Source organism: Anabrus simplex, chromosome 2, assembly GCF_040414725.1.
Source record: "Anabrus simplex isolate iqAnaSimp1 chromosome 2, ASM4041472v1, whole genome shotgun sequence".
Taxonomy (NCBI): domain Eukaryota; kingdom Metazoa; phylum Arthropoda; class Insecta; order Orthoptera; family Tettigoniidae; genus Anabrus; species Anabrus simplex.
In genome coordinates this window covers 738,686,344-738,704,520 of record NC_090266.1, presented here as the reverse complement: position 1 = coordinate 738,704,520, position 18,177 = coordinate 738,686,344, and the positions used below count along the sequence as shown (strand labels likewise).

The 18,177-nt window shown below is 41.8% G+C and overlaps 1 protein-coding gene across 4 annotated transcripts in view; it reads left to right on the top strand.

Moving 5' to 3' along the window:
* LOC136863082 (CD63 antigen) overlaps positions 1–18,177 on the top strand; it is a 122,824-nt gene that overhangs the window by 41,495 nt on the left and 63,152 nt on the right. For 3 of the 4 annotated variants that reach the window (XM_067139414.2, XM_067139416.2, XM_067139413.2), the window contains exon 3: positions 8,255–8,419. The exons of the other annotated variant lie outside the window; for it this stretch is intronic. In XM_067139414.2, coding sequence (XP_066995515.1) covers positions 8,255–8,419 — 165 coding nt within the window. The remainder of the gene's footprint in view (positions 1–8,254; positions 8,420–18,177) is intronic. 4 annotated transcript variants of the gene reach the window in all.

The window sequence follows — 18,177 nt, the reverse complement described above, 5'->3', positions numbered from 1 at the left end:
TCACCCCATACTATTACACTATTTCATGGCTGAAACCTGACAAACGACTAACGTATCACATAATGTAACTGCTCCACCTCATCATAACACTTGAGGAGATGATAGTTATTATCCTGGGACACATGAATATTAAATAAACTATTTGTGGCTTGCCCGCAAATTGCCACGCAAATAGAAACAATAAACATTCCATGGTTCCCCATTTCTCTATGTAATGTTTGGGCGCCATGGTTACAGTTTTAAATAAAACTGTAAACCAAAATTTATATTTAGTAGCATAGAGACTTATATTGATATCACAGGGGTAGGATTTTAAATAATTAACCATTAAGAAAGAAAATTAACGCAATATAAAATACAAATGAATTTATTATACAAAAAAAAAATGAGATGAATCGGAAAAGTTTCCTTAAAGCGTGGAGGATTTAGAATTTACTGAATATCACACAAGCCATAAGCTTGTTTCGTTTCTCGTAGATCCGATAACATAACCGAAACGACAACACATTGTACAAAAGTAACTATGTCGCGGAGCGACCACACACTGTTTCAAAAATCAAATCACGTCGTTCAAAGTAGATGTTCACAGTAGAAGTAGTGATGGAGTATCTCGTTCTAAGCATCTCGCTGTAAAGGTTGTACGGCTCGTAAGGCTGTTAGGTCTTAAGGTGCCGTTCTCGTGTTGAGAATCAGTATATATCCGGGCTCACCCCCACTCTTGGTAACAGTTCAATCTCAAAACTCATATACAACGAAGTATCTGATTCGATAGATCGAAGCAGCAACTCCCTTTCTCTTCTTTCTGGACAAGTCCAGAAGGCGTGGCGATGATATACCTGACCAGCTTGCAAGCCTCGCGCACGGGTCGCTGTTTACTAGCCTTGGTCATAAAATAACCCATGACGCACGCAAAATCCCAAGCTTCAAGAATAACCCTCCGTATACACAAACATGAGATGAAATGAAAACAACTATGTCTTAACATATTGACCGTATTTACAACATAATGAATTCTTATCCTACATAATATAATAATTTAAATAATAAAACGATGTTATTATATATACACTATGATTCCAAAATGCCTAGATTACAAATGATTGACGTTGAATAAATATGTTATTACAAATAATCGCCGATGGCGGATAAACTTGATATCAAATGATATCGCGTAAAATGATATTATATTAAATTAGTAAGGCTGGAGAAGCCTGGACGGTTACAATACTGATACAGATATACAGACTGCTCTCTGAAGACAGACCACATTTCATCCCAACTTAAGTATTTGTCCTCCTTTCACAACAGTAATACCCGCTCTGGTTCCTCCCTTTCTATTCCTGTTCACCGATCCTCTATGTATAACAATTTCTTTGTTGTGGCGGGTTCTAGACCTCGGAATTCCTTGCCTGTCAGTGTCAGAAATTCCACCTCATTACTTAAATTTAAGACTGCTTGCCGAGAATACCTGCTGAATGCAGCTGACTAACTTGTATGACTGGAAGATCGAATGAATGTGAGTTAGAAAATTGTAATGTATTTTTTGTAGGTTATTATTTACTATATAATATTATGGACTCAAAATATGCTCTCAATGATGTATCACTACAGTGGTTAAGTGTAAGAGAGGGCCAAGAGCCCTAACTTCGCCACCTACAAAGGCATAATAAATAAATAAAATAAATAACGAGCAAACCCGGAGCAATAAAGCACATTAAGAACACACTTCCTCCGACTAAATATTGTGGGTAAAAGACCTCCATTAAATTCAGTGGCGTAGCCAGAATTGGCCGATTGGGGAGGGCGGTATAGTTGCAAAATATTGATAGAACATAATGAAGGTACTCTTGCGTGTGCGGTGCGCGCATGCATTGGTGTCAATATAAGGACAATGATACATGTGAATTATGTTGATATTCAGATTGCAGTAAAGGACAAAATCTTACATTTAAATACAGAGCAAGAACAATACGATTAGGGTCAAGAGTTTTGCAGCGAATTGTTCATTTTACAGTCTAAAATCGAACATTCGAGGCTTCTTAGAAAATAGATTCAACAGATCTCTTGTTTCTACAATCATGTTTTTGTAAAAGTTCTACAGGGGTTCTGACACCCCCCCTAGTACACCCCCCATGGCTACGCAGGTGATCAAATTCAAATTTGTTCCTTTTGCTAAACTATATCTGGAGAAACGAGTTGCTTCATTTGGTAATACACTGTATTAAAAAAACGATGCACCAGGAAGGAATTGCCGATGGCGATAAAAATTGGTGGATGTGAGGAAGAGACATAGAAAGACAAATGATCAAAAGTGCAGAACAATCGAATGATTTATTGCAGAGTTAGAGCGTTACAAAGTGAGGACGTCAATAAGGTTTTGGTCAACCCCTGGCCTGGATGCAAACTGTCACTCGACGTGGCATAGACTGTTAAATTTCTCGGATGGTGTCCTGCGGAATTTCATGCCAAATGGTCTCCAACTATTGGGCTAAATCGGCGCCATTCCGGGATGTTCGCAATCGCCTTTCCATGACGTCCCAAATGTGCTCTATGGGAGAGAGATCCGGCGACCGAGCTGGCCAAGGAAGGATAGGGCAAGCTTGAAGACAACTCATAGCAACACGTGCCGTGTGCGGCAGGGCATTATCCTGTTGGAAAGTAAGGCCTGGATGTTGCTGAAGGAACGGTAACACAACCGGCCGTAGAATATCATCAACATACCGCTGTGCTGTCAGTATGCCAGGAATGACTACCAGAGGTGTCCGGCTATCAAAGGAGATGGAACAGCATTGCTGTTGTGGGGCTGTGTGGCGTGCTGGCCTGGACGTCTCCAAACACGTCTGCTGTTGTCGCCAGGGCACCGTTGGAAACGGGACTCGTCACTAAAGACTATACGTCCCCAGTCAGCGCAGTTCCACGTTGCTCGAGCGCGGCACCACTGTAATCTGGCTTGACGGTGAACAGGCGTGAGTGGTAAGCGGCGTAACGGGCGGCGCGAGCGCAAATTCCTCCCGTTCAGGCGTCTGTTGATGGTCATGGTGGACACATTTTTGCGGGTCACACGCTGGATCGTTGATAACGACGACTCCGGTGCTGTGACAGCTGTTCTGACAATCGCTCTGTCTGCCCGTGCTGTTGTGGCTCTCGGTCGACCACTGCCGTCCTGACGCTGATGCCTGCCGTTGCTGACCCATGCTTGCCAGCATCGTCTGATCGCCGCATCACTTCGACCCAAATGTCCAGCGACAGCTCGATTCGACCAACCAGCTTCTTTCAATCCGATTGCACGACCTATTTCAAACTCTGACATCTGCTCGTAATGAGCACGAATACTTCGGCGTGGCATTCTTACAGCCGATGTTAATATAGCGCAGTCGAATGCAACAGCTACTTTGAGCATACGCTTCAGAATCGCGCCTTATATATGCCTGATGCATGCGCAGTTCGGATGCGCGGGAGCTCCCGCTATTCATTCATTGGACACGAAACTTTAATCATTCGCATGTTCGGTCCGAATGTCTTTGCACACGTAATATCCTTACATTCGGACAACGCCTTCCCGGTGCGTCGTTTTTTGTTATAGAGTGTATTATACATTGTCACGGCTTGAATCGTCCAATCACATCCTTTTTACATAACTTTAAATATTTTCCGTTTGTAGCTTTAACTGTATCCTCAGACAACTACCGTGGCCTTAAGTTATGTACCATCCCGGCATTTGCCTGGAAGAGAAGTGGGAAACCACGGAAGACTACTTCCAGGATGACTAAGGTGGAAATTGAACACACCTCAGCTCAGTTAACCTCCCGAGGCTGAGTGGACCACGTTCCAGCCCTCGTACCACTTTTCAAATTTCGTGGCAGAGCCGGAAATCGAGCACGGGCTTTCGGGGCTGGCAGCTAAACACACTAACCACTACACCACAGAGGTGGACAATTATTCGAAGTTGAGACGAGGAAAGATGTGCTTTGCTACATATGCAACCACCATTACACATGAGTGGAACGTGTAATCTAAAATGCCCTAGTTTGCTTCAATTCTGTTGATATGGTTGATGCGCGACGCTCTCGAGACCGATTCTCGTGTGCTGCGAGCTGTGCGACGTCCCAGAAACTACGAGCGTAAGCTTCATAGTATATCATCAGCAGTTCTCATATGGAAACGTGTGCGACGATAAATTTTGTCAAAAGCCTAGGAAACCACTGCGTGTTGAGCTATGTGCTCCTTAATACCATTAACGAAAGTGAAAACAGAATGTCAGTACCTTAAACTGTTCACTAGTTATTTCAGGTGGACTTCTTAGCTGAATAACCCGTATCACTTGTTAATAACCGTAGATAGGATGTACATCTACCTGGATACCTCGCAATCGTTGTCGACAGGGTAGCTTCTTGTGATGGAGACGGGTCGGAGGTGTTCTGTAACGATTACCCTTCATTGATATTATGCGTTTTCAAGTGCCGGATCATCCCAGAATATTTCTGCCGACGCATTTTACTTATTTTGGACAAGCAACACAGTGGGCTGTGCTATGTGACATCTCTTCAAAATAACCGACATCCACGACTTACGTTGCGCTTCGGATATCGTCTTCAAGTTGTCGCGTACAACTAGATACAATTACACATTGCACCGTTATATATCGAAGTACCTAATTATGACGTGAATACTCCATAACATTGTAAGGAATTATTTCCTTCATCACCAAAATATCGGTAAACACAAGCAGTGGTCATATGATATTGAATGTGGGGTCTGGTCTAATAACGATGTACACCTACCTGTCGAAAGAATTGGAGCAAACTCAAGCACTTTAGATTACACATTCCACTCATGCGTAATGGTGGTTGGTACGTGTACCTACAGTAGCCGTCAGTTTCTGTACTTAGCCTATTCATTCGCGTACTTACCAGTGCATACATTGCCAGAATGCGTATCCTTTATAATTATGTTATACTGCGTCAAATAGACCTCGGTAGAAATGAACGCCCTAGTCACTTGTTGACACACATTTACGGAATGGAGAAGGCGCGTGGTTTGCTATTCGCATACTCTGCAGAAACAGCATTCAGCTCCGACTACCTGTAGGCCTACGACACGCTGCTTGCCACACAATGCGGGGATAACGCTTTCGAAATCTCTCGAAATTTCTCGCGAGAAATAGTGCCTGCGCTAGTCTCGAGAAATCTCGAGACCTTGTGTCAGACTACCCATCACTACTGTAGTGTATACGCGTACACTCTGCCAAGCTTGCAGGCTTAGCGAGCGGAACTAGAATATTGAATGGCACCGCAACGTCTGGTGCCTGAGAGCCTTAATACAATTTTCATCAAGTAGGGAATGTTCAAGGCTGGCGATACCGGGTTGATCGTCACGCCGTTGCAAACAAACAGGATTTGTCGGAAGAGACGACGTCATACCTTTCATCCAACTACACAGCACGCTGTGTGAACTCTGGTAGCCACATATGTCTGAGGTGTGCAGTCGAAAGCAGTCGAAATATAGGACATAGAATATGTAGTAAAAGAACCGATTTTGTGCATGAGACTGCCAAGATGACTGCTGCTCATTCACATGGCTGCAAATTTGGAGTGCCACGTGGTTAGCGCGATGAATTTATCTGCCATATTATTTGACTTTCGTGAATGGGAAGGAAAATGACACCTCGGAAACATGTCCCGATTCCTCAGACATCGTCGTAGCGTATGGAGACTTGTTGTTGCGTAACACACCAGAATTCGTGACCTGTTACTTGACAAGCTCCTCACACAAGGTGTCTCTTCCCGCGTTCAATGGTGTGACGTGGTCGATGGAATCATTCGTCCCTTTTCGACCTACTAATTCCATATTCACGTCATTGTGAGCCATCCCATCCAGCACGAGCGTCAATGTCTCGTAAGGATGACTCGCAATCTGGAAATGTCACAATCCTTCCGCGATTAATGTGGGTATGGCTATCACTTTCTTTGACGAGGCGTACCGAAGCCTACGTATGTAACAGAGCATGTCTTTCCTCTATTATTCTGCTTTCCGGAGTTGTGAGTTGTTCACGCCTTTGTTATGATCCACACGTATTACACAAGTCGGGCAGATTGAATGTGTCCTTAATAATGTTCCTGGTCTGAAGTCTTATTAACTACTTTTCGATGAGTCCTTTCTGACGTTGAGCGTTTAAAGGCTTACAGTGCAGATTCATGATGTGAGCAGAGAGAGATATGTTGGGAATTTGGATTGTACTGTGAACCATTTGATTTCCCTTTCCCATTACTCCCCATGTCACGAGATGACACATGACAATCTACTAAAGAAATACCTACCAAACTTGGAGGGATCATGAAGCAATGATTCTGTGAAGTCTCAAACTGCAGTATCATTAATTTCATAAAAGCTTAAGTTTCCCACCTAGTAAGTGGTGTTGAACACATCTATTAATCGTAAAATTACATTAAGTGTTCATTGTTTTTTAGTCTAGTGTACAATGCATTGTTTTCTGGCATATATTGCTTACCATGTACAAATGAGTGCCAGATTTTAAACGATGTTATGTATTCTAGGAAAAACATGTATCCTCTCATTTATTAATTACATTCGTGCTCACTTTATGTTCTATTAATTTCCTTTGCCATACATGTTTGTAACAAATAATTTAGTTACATTTTCAGTGCGATGCACTCTTTGACAATTATTGTGTGAAATTATTCTTCTCTTCCTATTTTAATCTTAGATTCACTATCAATATATTTCATTCTAAGCGATTCTGTCTTCCTACAGACTTTTAACTGATGTGCCTCTTCCATTGTTTTACCATACAACAAACAACGATGCTCGTCATCTTTCTTTGACCTTCATTCTTGTGCATACTCGTTAACCACCACACTATACCCCTTACTACTCGTATGAAAAGGAAGTTCGATATACCTCATCAGTTTTTGAAGGCATTTCTTCAGGGAAAATCACGATTGCAATTAAATAATCTATATGGGAAATATTATACGACATACTTTGTAAGTGGATAAACGCCAAGATAGCGACAACAATAATGTACGTCTTCTTTCCTTCTTTGAAGCAGAAATCCTTTGTCAAAGGGCCTTCTTTAACTAATTATAAATACATTTCCACAGCTGCTGGATAAGTTCCTAAGTCTATAGATTCCTGTACATGTTGAAATATTATCACATTTTCTTCCAAATATTTATCTTCCTTTTCATGAGACTGAACACCATTACGGCTATTAATACGTTTCTTGTCATTCTCAACTGACTTTGAAATTTCTTTGAATTCCAGGTTTTCTGTCTTCGTTACATCCACGGATGTTAAAATTCTGAAGATTCCATTCATTTAAAATGCTGGACACACACACACACACACACACACACACACACACACACACACACACACACACACACACACACACACACACACACACACACACACACACACACACACACACACACACACACACACACACACACACACTATGGCGAATATTTCCCCTTGTACACTTATAGGCTCGTTGTTACTTCACACTAAACAGTCTTCCAACCATTTCTGTTAATAAAAATGATAAAACACCGTGGTCCACCATTTTGTCTTGCGCAGTGAAAAACTCATCACATATTAGTTGGAAAAATGATAAAACTCACGATTATGTCTTTCTATTTTATGTAACATATATTTTGTGGTGTATTTCTAGAGGATTCCCTTGCGACTTTAATTAATGCCATAGTAGAAATGTGATACATAAATACGTAGACCTATTCGTAAAGACATAAAACGGGCATTCCCATGATTTGTGATTTGAATAACCTTTTTGTTCACAAGTGAGCTTTTGTTAATGAATTGTCTTCTTCCTTGTCTGTTGGCAGTAAAGTGACGAGCGCTCAATGCAGTGCTTAATTTTAGTCGGAACTCGCCGGAACGGCGTTCCAACACCTCGTAGGGATCATTTTTGCAGTGTTTTTAAGGGGGTTGCTCAATAAAAAGTTACTGGAACATGAATGTTCATACATGCTTCATACAGTTTTATCATAAGTTTTCAAATATCGAAATTTAAGAAATTAAGCACTGACTCAATGTAGCTGTCTCTTGTCCTAAATAAATAAATAAATAAATAAATAAATAAATAAATAAATAAATAAATAAATAAATAAATAAATAAATAAATAAATAAATAAATACAGATTTTATTTATTAATCAATAAACAGGGGGAAATATGAATGTCATTAATTCACTTCCTGTGGTTATCTGTTACAGTTCTTAATTTCTCAGATGGCCGCCTTAGCGCTGCAGATCACAGTGACCTTCTTGTATGTAATAACTATGGATAAACAGTTTTTCGAATCAATTGAGATATTTCTGGACAGTCAAAGAAACCAGTACGGGAGCAATCCACATCCAATAGACAATCTCCAAATAAATGTAAGTGATCGAAGTGTAATTGCTGCCTTGATTTGTACTCATCCTCTGAATATTCATATTTCCATGGCTGACAGCTGAAATTTCATGTGGAATAATTATAATTTAGAACTTCATTTATTTGGGACCATGATACCAACTCCGCTCATGAAAGTTGTTTTGAAGAACCTTTCACAAAGTCTATAGCCTCATAATTTTTCATTTAATATTCGTCTAAAATGTAATACATTTGGATTACTTTTCTTTTTCGTAAAGGGCACCTGAGCCGTCACTCATATAAATGCAATACATATCTGATATGCATGTAGCAGAATTAGAAGATAACACTGTATCTTAAGTACACTGATGTTTTACATGAGAATAAACAGAAGGCGAGTTAAACTCATTATAGAGGTGTGATACATTTAACATATACAAGTTACATAGTCAAGATAACTCAGATTTTCATAGAATCTTATGTAAATGTTTTATAAGTTTATCTTTAAATAGAGAAAATGAAGCAGCCTGTAGAGTAGTACCATACAGATTTGTTGCCATATTTAGTTGAGTTAATTAATTCAATGTGAATGCTATTGATACGTCTTGTATTGTATGAATGAATGTCAGAATTTATCACACATAAAGTATTGGAGTGAACCAAATGATTTTTCAATTTATAGACCATCACAGCTGAAGCTTTCTAACGTAAAGCCTCAAGTGGAAGAACATTACAATGTTTAATAGACAAGGTGTTATGTCAATGTAGGTAGCTAAAAAAGGTTTTTTATGCTCTCTTGTGTAAAATTTCAACTGTCTGAAAGAACTCTTGACTGCAATATGCCCAAATATGTGCTATATAAAGTATATGACTTTCAATAAGAGCATGATAAATCTTCTTTAGTAGAGTGTTAGTAAGTTTGTATTTAAGTCTATTAAGAACGCCAATTGCTGGTGTAATTTTATTACATATCGCCTGAACCTGATCACTCAAAGAGAGGAATTCGTCAAGAATTAATCCTAGGAAATTTGTCGCCCTAGCTCTAGGTATTTTGCAGTCATAAATTTCGAGTGTAATTTCAAGAGAAAGCCTGCGTTCCATTTAGAACATTCTTACGTTAGCCCTTAAATGTGCAGCATTGTATGTGATCAAAGGAGAACTTACTTGCTTGTTATACATTATCTCGGACAATTGATCATTGTTACTACAAAACGAAATCCAGAAAATTTTATTTTCGATTATTTTATAATCTGGTTGATATAGCAATTATATATTCTTGGAGTTTTTACAGAAAACGGTAAGATCTACAATCAGAAAATACTTCGCAGTAATCTTGCATGGAAACGTTGTCAAATTGGAGGGAAGAATTCCAAGCGAAGGAGGCCAAGTTCGCACATCACCGAAAAAAGGAAAACAAAGTTTCGAGGATCGTCAATATAGGATTCTAGCGACCACTAATATCTGTGAAATGAAACTCACACAACATGCAAGCTATCATTACGTAGGCCTTCATCACATGCGAGAAATATAAAGTGAACCTCTATATGAACAGAGAGACACATTGTTTCAAGGCTTTTCATGCTTATCATCTGGAGTGAAGTGTAAATGTTTCAGAATAAAGGAAGAACCTCCAGTTAATGCAGCACCCATTTTTTCATTTTCAGAGAGCTCGCAAAAGTCTGTCTCTTTGGCTGAATAGTCAGCTTTGCGACCTTCGGTTCAAAGGGTTCTGGGTTCGATTCCCAAATCTCTGTCTAGGGTTAGCCTCAGGAAAGGCATCAGACCATAAAACAGAGCAAAGTTCACATGTCCGACACAGTTCGCACCCACGTCCGCACAAGAGAGCGGGGAAAAGCGGAACAAGGAGGAGAAGAGCTAAGAGAGGGTGTTGTAAGAGTGAAAAAGCAGAGTAAGGGAAATATGCAGCAATAATGAACGATACAATAAATATTCAATGAGCAGAATACATTTTAGTGAATAATAAAACGACCTACATGCACATTATGCACACTTCCTCTCCTTAAATACTGGTTGTCAAGTTGTCTACCATTACATCATTACACCACATAATCCTGGAAACAGTCTTAAAGATGGCTAGAAGGTGCCTTCCAATTTCCTCTTGCTGTAACCTCGTAACTGAAAGGGATGGCCTACGACCTCTGCCCTCAGGAATTTACCTGGTTGTCATATCTGGTGTAGGCTGAGTGAACCTCAGTGTCATATGCCTCTTCAGAGGTAGAAGACTCGTTTGGAAATTTTTCCGCTTCCTGACGAGGAATCGAACCCACGTCCTTGCGGGTGGACCGAGCACGCCCTCACTATTGGTGTGTTCGTGCACTGAATCCTGTTGTTCAACCATAATTGGCAACGTTCAATATGTCAGTACTGAGATTATGACACACATTTTTTCCCTAACGGTTTACTGTTGCTGTAGCACATCAAAGGTTTTCCACGATGTAAGTAGCCTACTGAGAAGACCTAGGACCAGGGAGGTAGTGGCAGTAGCCTTCATTAAGGTACAGACTCAGCATTTGCCTGGTGTGAAACCGGGGAACCATGGAACGGAATCTTCAGGCCTACCGAGGGAGGGTGGGATTCGAACCCATTGTGTCCTGAATGCAATTAACAGCTACGCGAGCCTAGCGGCGTAGCCAACTCGCCGCGAGGTATTCCTTCCTTCTTTTACTCATAGAATGAGCCTTTGAACATGGTGGTCAACAGCCTTGCGTTCTTAGCGAATGTGGGACCTTTGTAAATAATTATTATCTATGGAGGGTTGTTACCTAATGCTTGAATTAGCGCTGAGTATTTTCTTCTTCCTGGCATTTCCTCAATTTATTCGACTCGGCACTCCAGTGAATTTGACCCAGTTTTACGGCCGGATACCATTACTGAGGCCAACCCTGTACGGAAGGATGTACATACAGCGTGTCCCACTCCCAGCGGGGCCGGGAGACAACATACATGCTCCGAGCGGTATATTCATAACCTTCCGTGTATTCTATTACCGATATTATTACATTTATTGCTTATTTACACACCCAATAGCCTTTATCATGAGTACCGATACTAACCTTTTTTACAGGCGGTGCTGAAAATGGTGTCCTCCAGCATTCAAACCTTCATGGCATCTTCTAATGAAATTGCTATTTACACGCATGGGTTCCTGTTGCGTAATTGTCCTAAATACTGTTGTTATTGTGTTTTTAATTTCATCTGTGCAGTGGGGATTATTTCTGTAAACTTTATTTTTTACAGCATTAAGTGATCCTGTTGTTCTTAATTTATTCATGAGACATCTAAGTTTATCTGGAAATGGAACCCCGGGAAATCTCTTCTGAAATCGCCTCCACACCTCTATACACGACTCGGTTGTTACATATGTGTCATACATAAAAACTATTTGTTCCAGCGGGAATTCCTCTGGCATTTCAACGGTGTGATAATGTAAGTAAGCTAATTAATTTCGAATTCAGCTACACATGATTTTGCAACAAACGTATCACTTCACGGCGTCACGTCTTCCCACGACAAACAAACTCGAGTAACTGACAGCCTCGTGGCTATGCAGTGAGGTTATGAATACACCGCTCGGAGCGTGCATGTGCATGTCGACTGTCGGCCACACACTATTAGTATTGCGTATTTCTGTCGTGGTTGGTAGTGCAATGTATTGTATATAGATGAAGAGCCAGTCCTCGAGCGAGAATAATTAACCATACTCAGTTAAAATCCCCGACCCGGTGGGGAACCGAATCTGGGACCCTCTGAACCGAAGGCCAGTACGCTGACCGTTCAGCCAACGAGTCGGACACCCATGGATAACTAATGTAGATATCGAGCTCGATTATTATTATTATTATTATTATTATTATTATTATTATTATTATTATTATTATTATTATTCCTTGTATGTATAGGTATGAAGTGTTACATCCATTTAGTATTAGTATCATTATTATTATTAACATAATTATTTTTTAATTATTATTATTTTTTGCTACTTGCTTTACGTCGCACCGACACAGATAGGTCTTATGGCGACGATGGGACAGGAAAGGGCTAGGAGTGAGAAGGAAGCGGCCGTGGCATTAATTAAGGTACAGCCCCAGCATTTGCCTGGTGTGAAAATGGGAAACCACGGAAAACCATTTTCAGGACTGCCAACAGTGGGGTTCGAACCTACTATCTCCCGAATACTGGACACTGGCCGCACTTAAGCGACTGCAGCTATCGAGCTCGGTTTGATTATTATTAGTATTATTACTTGTATGTATGGCTGTGGAGTGTTACATCATGTTATTATTTGTAATTATTTTATTATTATTATTATTATTATTATTATTATTATTATTATTATTATTATTATTATTATTATTATTATTATTATTATTATAAGATCGCGTTGTTTGTGAGGTTATGTCATGATCCTGCTGTACATAAATATTCATATGAGTTCAGTTAATGTAAATACTCGTAAATTAATATTATAATTTATTCTTACCTGTATGTATAAAATGTAATCCGTAACTGTGAAACACACTGTAATTTCCAGAATGGTATAAACACTAGAACAATTGAGAATATTCTGTGCACTATTTCTATGTATTGGACACTCTGGAATATTCAAGACGGTAGTTTCTTTTGTAACGTATCTTTCTGGAAATCTGGCCAGATACATATATAAAGAGACGATCTTGACGGTGAAGTTAGTTACTGTGAGTTACTGTTATTTGTGGTTTGGAAGTTACTGGAAGAGAGTTTTTTAGTAGCACGTGGCTGACATGCCGAGTCAGGCTGTCTCCATGTTGAATTGATCATAGTCATCTATTTTCATCTGTGTTTCAAAGTGTAAGCTCTGTGGTATTCGGCGTCAGCTGTCAACTGTTTAAATATGGCGGCTTTGTTGATATTCTACAAGTGAAGTGTTTTAGTTTTGTGATACGGTGATTAAGGTTATGTGTGTATTAATGTGTAAATATATGTGAAAATATAATTGTAACAACTGACAGCATCTCGTGTGCGTCTTTGTGGATACGTTAACTGGCGACCGTGGACAGGACGCTACTGAATCTGTTGGACTCGAAAATGAAGAACCAGAGGGCCGAGGTGATTCCCAAACAGTTAACTTTCTTCATTCAGGCCCAGGCCAAGAACATCGAAGCCCAGTTTGGAGAACTCAAGAAGAATATCGGAAAACTCGAGAAGAATATCGGGGCACAGTTGGGAAAACTCAAGGAGAAAATCGGGGCTCAGTTCGAGACCGGATTGACGACAGAAGAGGGATTCGAATACCCGATCACTGGACAGGAGATGGGAGTACGACGCAGCCCGCAGTCATGTTCGACCTGCGAAGAAGCTCTGGGAGAGTTCGGCGGGCGCGGCGATGTCCACCAACCGGGTGCCGAGTCCGGCTGCAGGAGGGGGCGCAGCGTGCCGATGGAGCGCCGCGGGTGTTCGACGCCGAGACCGAACAACCAGACGACGCGACGGTGAATGGGCCGTACCAGCATGACACGAAGAGCGAGGTGCTCGACAGCCGCAGTAAGCTCTACGCCACCGTGAACGGCCCAGGGAGGATGTTCAGCGTGGAGCGGAGCTATAGGGAGGCTCGGACGATGTCCCAGGAGATGGAGGCAGCGATGGCAACGACACAGCCAGTGGGACCCCCTCTAGACGACGGAGAACCAATGGGGTCCGAACCGACAACCACCAAACGAGGGTGCCACCTGACAGAACACCAAGGTACGAAAGAGGGGAAAGTCAGCGGAGCTTCGAATGCCACGCGAGGATCTGCGGATCAACATCACCAGGAACGAAGACATCGTCGATCGGACCCAGCGGACCCACCATGGGAAGGTGGTGATCCCTGATGGAACTGCCGGGCTGCGAACCGTGGACTTCGACAGCGCCAACAGGAGGGCTGTGTGAGTGAGGTAGCCTGTATGTGGTTAAATAGTGAGGACAAAGGCAATGTCGAAGCGTGTGACAGTTTGTGGGAATTGGTTCAAGTTATACGGGGGATATTGACGCAAGTGCGATAGTAGGTATAACTAGAAAACAATATTCTCTCACTCATGAGTAACTAATGCAGATATCGAGCTCGAATATTATTATTATTTCTCGATTATTATTATTATTTTAGATAGTGATTATTATTATTACTTGTATGTATAGCTATGAAGTGTATATCCATTTAGTATTAACATTATTATTATTTACGTAGTTGAATGATCGTATTGTGTGCGAGGTTATGTCATGAAAGTATTGATATTATTATTATTATTATTATTATTATTATTATTATTATTATTATTATTATTATTATTATTATTATTATTATTATTATTATTATTTACGTAGTCGAATCATTGTATTATGTGTGAGATTATGCCATGGAATATATGTTTTACATAGACATTGATATCAGTTCCGTTAATGTAAATACCTGTAAATTAATATTATAATTTATTCTTACCTGTATATATAAATTGAAATCCGTAATTGTGAAACACGCTGTAACTTCTAGAATGGTATAGACACTAGAACAAGTGAGAATATTCTGTGCATTATGACCTATGTATTTCGCACTCTAGAATGTTCAAGAAGGTAGTTTTAGTAACGAAACTTTCTAGAGCCTGGCCAGGCACCTATATAAAGACGCGATCTTGACGATGAAGTTAGTTACTGTTGAGTTACTGAACTTGTGGTTTGGAAGTTATTGGAAGAGACGTGGCTGACATGCCGAGTTATGGCAGTCTCCATGTTGATTTGATCGGTAGTCATTTGTATTCAACTGTGTTTCCAAGTGTAACCTCGGTGGTATTCGGTATCAGTTGTCAAATATTTAATGATGGCGGCTTGTTGATATTCTTGAAATGAAGTGTTGTATTGTGATACTGTGATTAAGGTTATGAGAGTGTGAAATTTGTGAATATACACTGACTGACAAGAGCAAATGCAACACCAAGAAGGAGTGGTCAGAACTTTATGCCAATTGCAGGGTAGACTGACGTTACTGAGGTATGCTCATGATGTGAAATGCGCCGCTGTGCTGCGCACGTAGCGAACGATAAATGGGACACGGCGTTGGCGAATGGCCCACTTCGTACCGTGATTTCTCAGCCGACAGTCATTGTAGAACGTATTGTCGTGTGCCACAGGACACGTGTATAGCTAAAAATGCCAGGCCGCCGTCAACGGAGGCATTTCCAGCAGATAGACGACTTTACGAGGGGTATGGTGATCGGGCTGAGAAGGACAGGTTGGTCGCTTCGTCAAATCGCAGCCGATACCCATAGGGATGTGTCCACGGTGCAGCGCCTGTGGTGAAGATGGTTGGCGCAGGGACATGTGGCACGTGCGAGGGGTCCAGGCGCAGCCCGAGTGACGTCAGCACGCGAGGATCGGCGCATCCGCCGCCAAGCGGTGGCAGCCCCGCACGCCACGTCAACCGCCATTCTTCAGCATGTGCAAGACACCCTGGCTGTTCCAATATCGACCAGAACAATTTCCCGTCGATTGGTTGAAGGAGGCCTGCACTCCTGGCGTCCGCTCAGAAGACTACCATTGACTCCACAGCATAGACGTGCACGCCTGGCATGGTGCCGGGCTAGAGCGACTTGGATGAGGGAATGGCGGAACGTCGTGTTCTCCGATGAGTCACGCTTCTGTTCTGTCAGTGATAGTCACCGCAGACGAGTGTGGCGTGGGCGTGGAGAAAGGTCAAATCCGGCAGTAACTGTGGAGCGCCCTACCGCTAGACAACGCGGCATCATGGTTTGGGGCGCTATTACGTATGATTCCACGTCACCTCTAGTGCGTATTCAAGGCACGTTAAATGCCCACCGCTACGTGCAGCATGTGCTGCGGCCGGTGGCACTCCCGTACCTTCAGGGGCTGCCCAATGCTCTGTTTCAGCAGGATAATGCCCGCCCACACACTGCTCGCATCTCCCAACAGGCTCTACGAGGTGTACAGATGCTTCCGTGGCCAGCGTACTCTCCGGATCCCTCACCAATCGAACACGTGTGGGATCTCATTGGACGCCGTTTGCAAACTCTGCCCCAGCCTCGTACGGACGACCAACTGTGGCAAATGGTTGACAGAGAATGGAGAACCATCCCTCAGGACACCATCCGCACTCTTATTGACTCTGTACCTCGACGTGTTTCTGCGTGCATCGCCGCTCGCGGTGGTCCTACATCCTACTGAGTCGATGCCGTGCACATTGTGTAAACTGCATATCGGTTTGAAATAAACATCAATTATTCGTCCGTGCCGTCTCTGTTTTTTCCCCAACTTTCATCCCTTTCGAACCACTCCTTCTTGGTGTTGCATTTGCTCTGTCAGTCAGTGTATATGAAAATATAATTGTATCAACTAACAGCATCTCATGTGCGTCTTTGTGGATACGTAAAGGTTAATCGCGTTAACCCACTCGGAAGACAAGACTCTCCCGTCACTTGTCAATTAAATAAAATGAAATAAACAGGGGAACATCTTTACCTATCTCTTTGGCATAGTGTTCAGTTAAAATGTTATATACCTACCACCTAGTTAAACAACCTTCTGTTCTTATGTGGAATATTATACCGACTCCCTAAATTCCTTAAACAACGACCAGATTTGGCCTCGGACTGAAACAGTTTAAAACGTACCCAACCCGTGGACCCAACACCCTGGACCGTATGCTCCCCTCATTAGAACTTAAAACAATAACCTCAGGCAGAAACCTTTTCCTGTGCGGCCACCAGTCTCTCGATGCTACATTCCTCCAACCCCACCCCTCCTCAAAGCCTCACAGCAGGACATCCTACCGCCCTACCTACATCTGGCGCCGTGCCGACTGGCCTGCAATGTGTCGTGCCCTGGAATGCCTTCCCTGGAGCCTTCTCGAAATAGCTGATATAGAATCGGCTCTTGACCTGCTGTACGACTGGCTGCAAGCTGCAATTAAAGACTTCATACTTGCACAACAGGCTACTACCAGCAAATATCAACACTGGATATCACAAGAGAACAGACTGATACTATTTAATGAGAAGAGAGCTTGGCGCCTGTGGAAAGACTTCCCCAACCCACACACTCACAATATCTTCGTTAAAATCCGCCGCCACGCGAGGTTTATGGTCAGAAGAGACTACAAAACACTCGTAGACACTGTGTGACTTTTCCCTCTTGGAGAACAATAATTGAACGAGAAATGCAACTATGCAAGCTAAGGGCGCCAGTCTTTAATTTGATGACTTAAAACAAAAATTTATAATAAAGCATGGACGGACTCTCATCACAGGGATGGGGTGATAGTGCACTAATCATTAAGCAGGAGAATTAGAAATCAAAAGGCTAATTAAGGCAGACTGATTAAAATGAACCAAGAGGATAACATTTATTATGTTAAATAAAAATGACGACGGTTTGACGAGAACTGAATTTAAAATAGGAAATTAATTTAACAAAAAAAATTGAATGACTCTACTTCGCGAAAACTTGCAATATTTTTAACTCGCTTGCTCACCATATAGTCTTGTTCTGCTTGTCCTGAGAACGCCTCCGTCCTTGTAGCTGGAAAACTGCCGATCGTCTTTGAGGTCTTTCCATCTGCCGCCAAGTACCATTCCTGCCTTGCCAAGTGCACCGACCACTAATTAGAAGATGGCTTCGACACTAACACTCCCTATTATGCTCTATCCCATATATTGGAGATGAGCCCTAAATCATAGTTAGAAAAACCCCCTTGGGTTATGCGGAGAGGATACTGAATTAACATTCTTTCCAACTT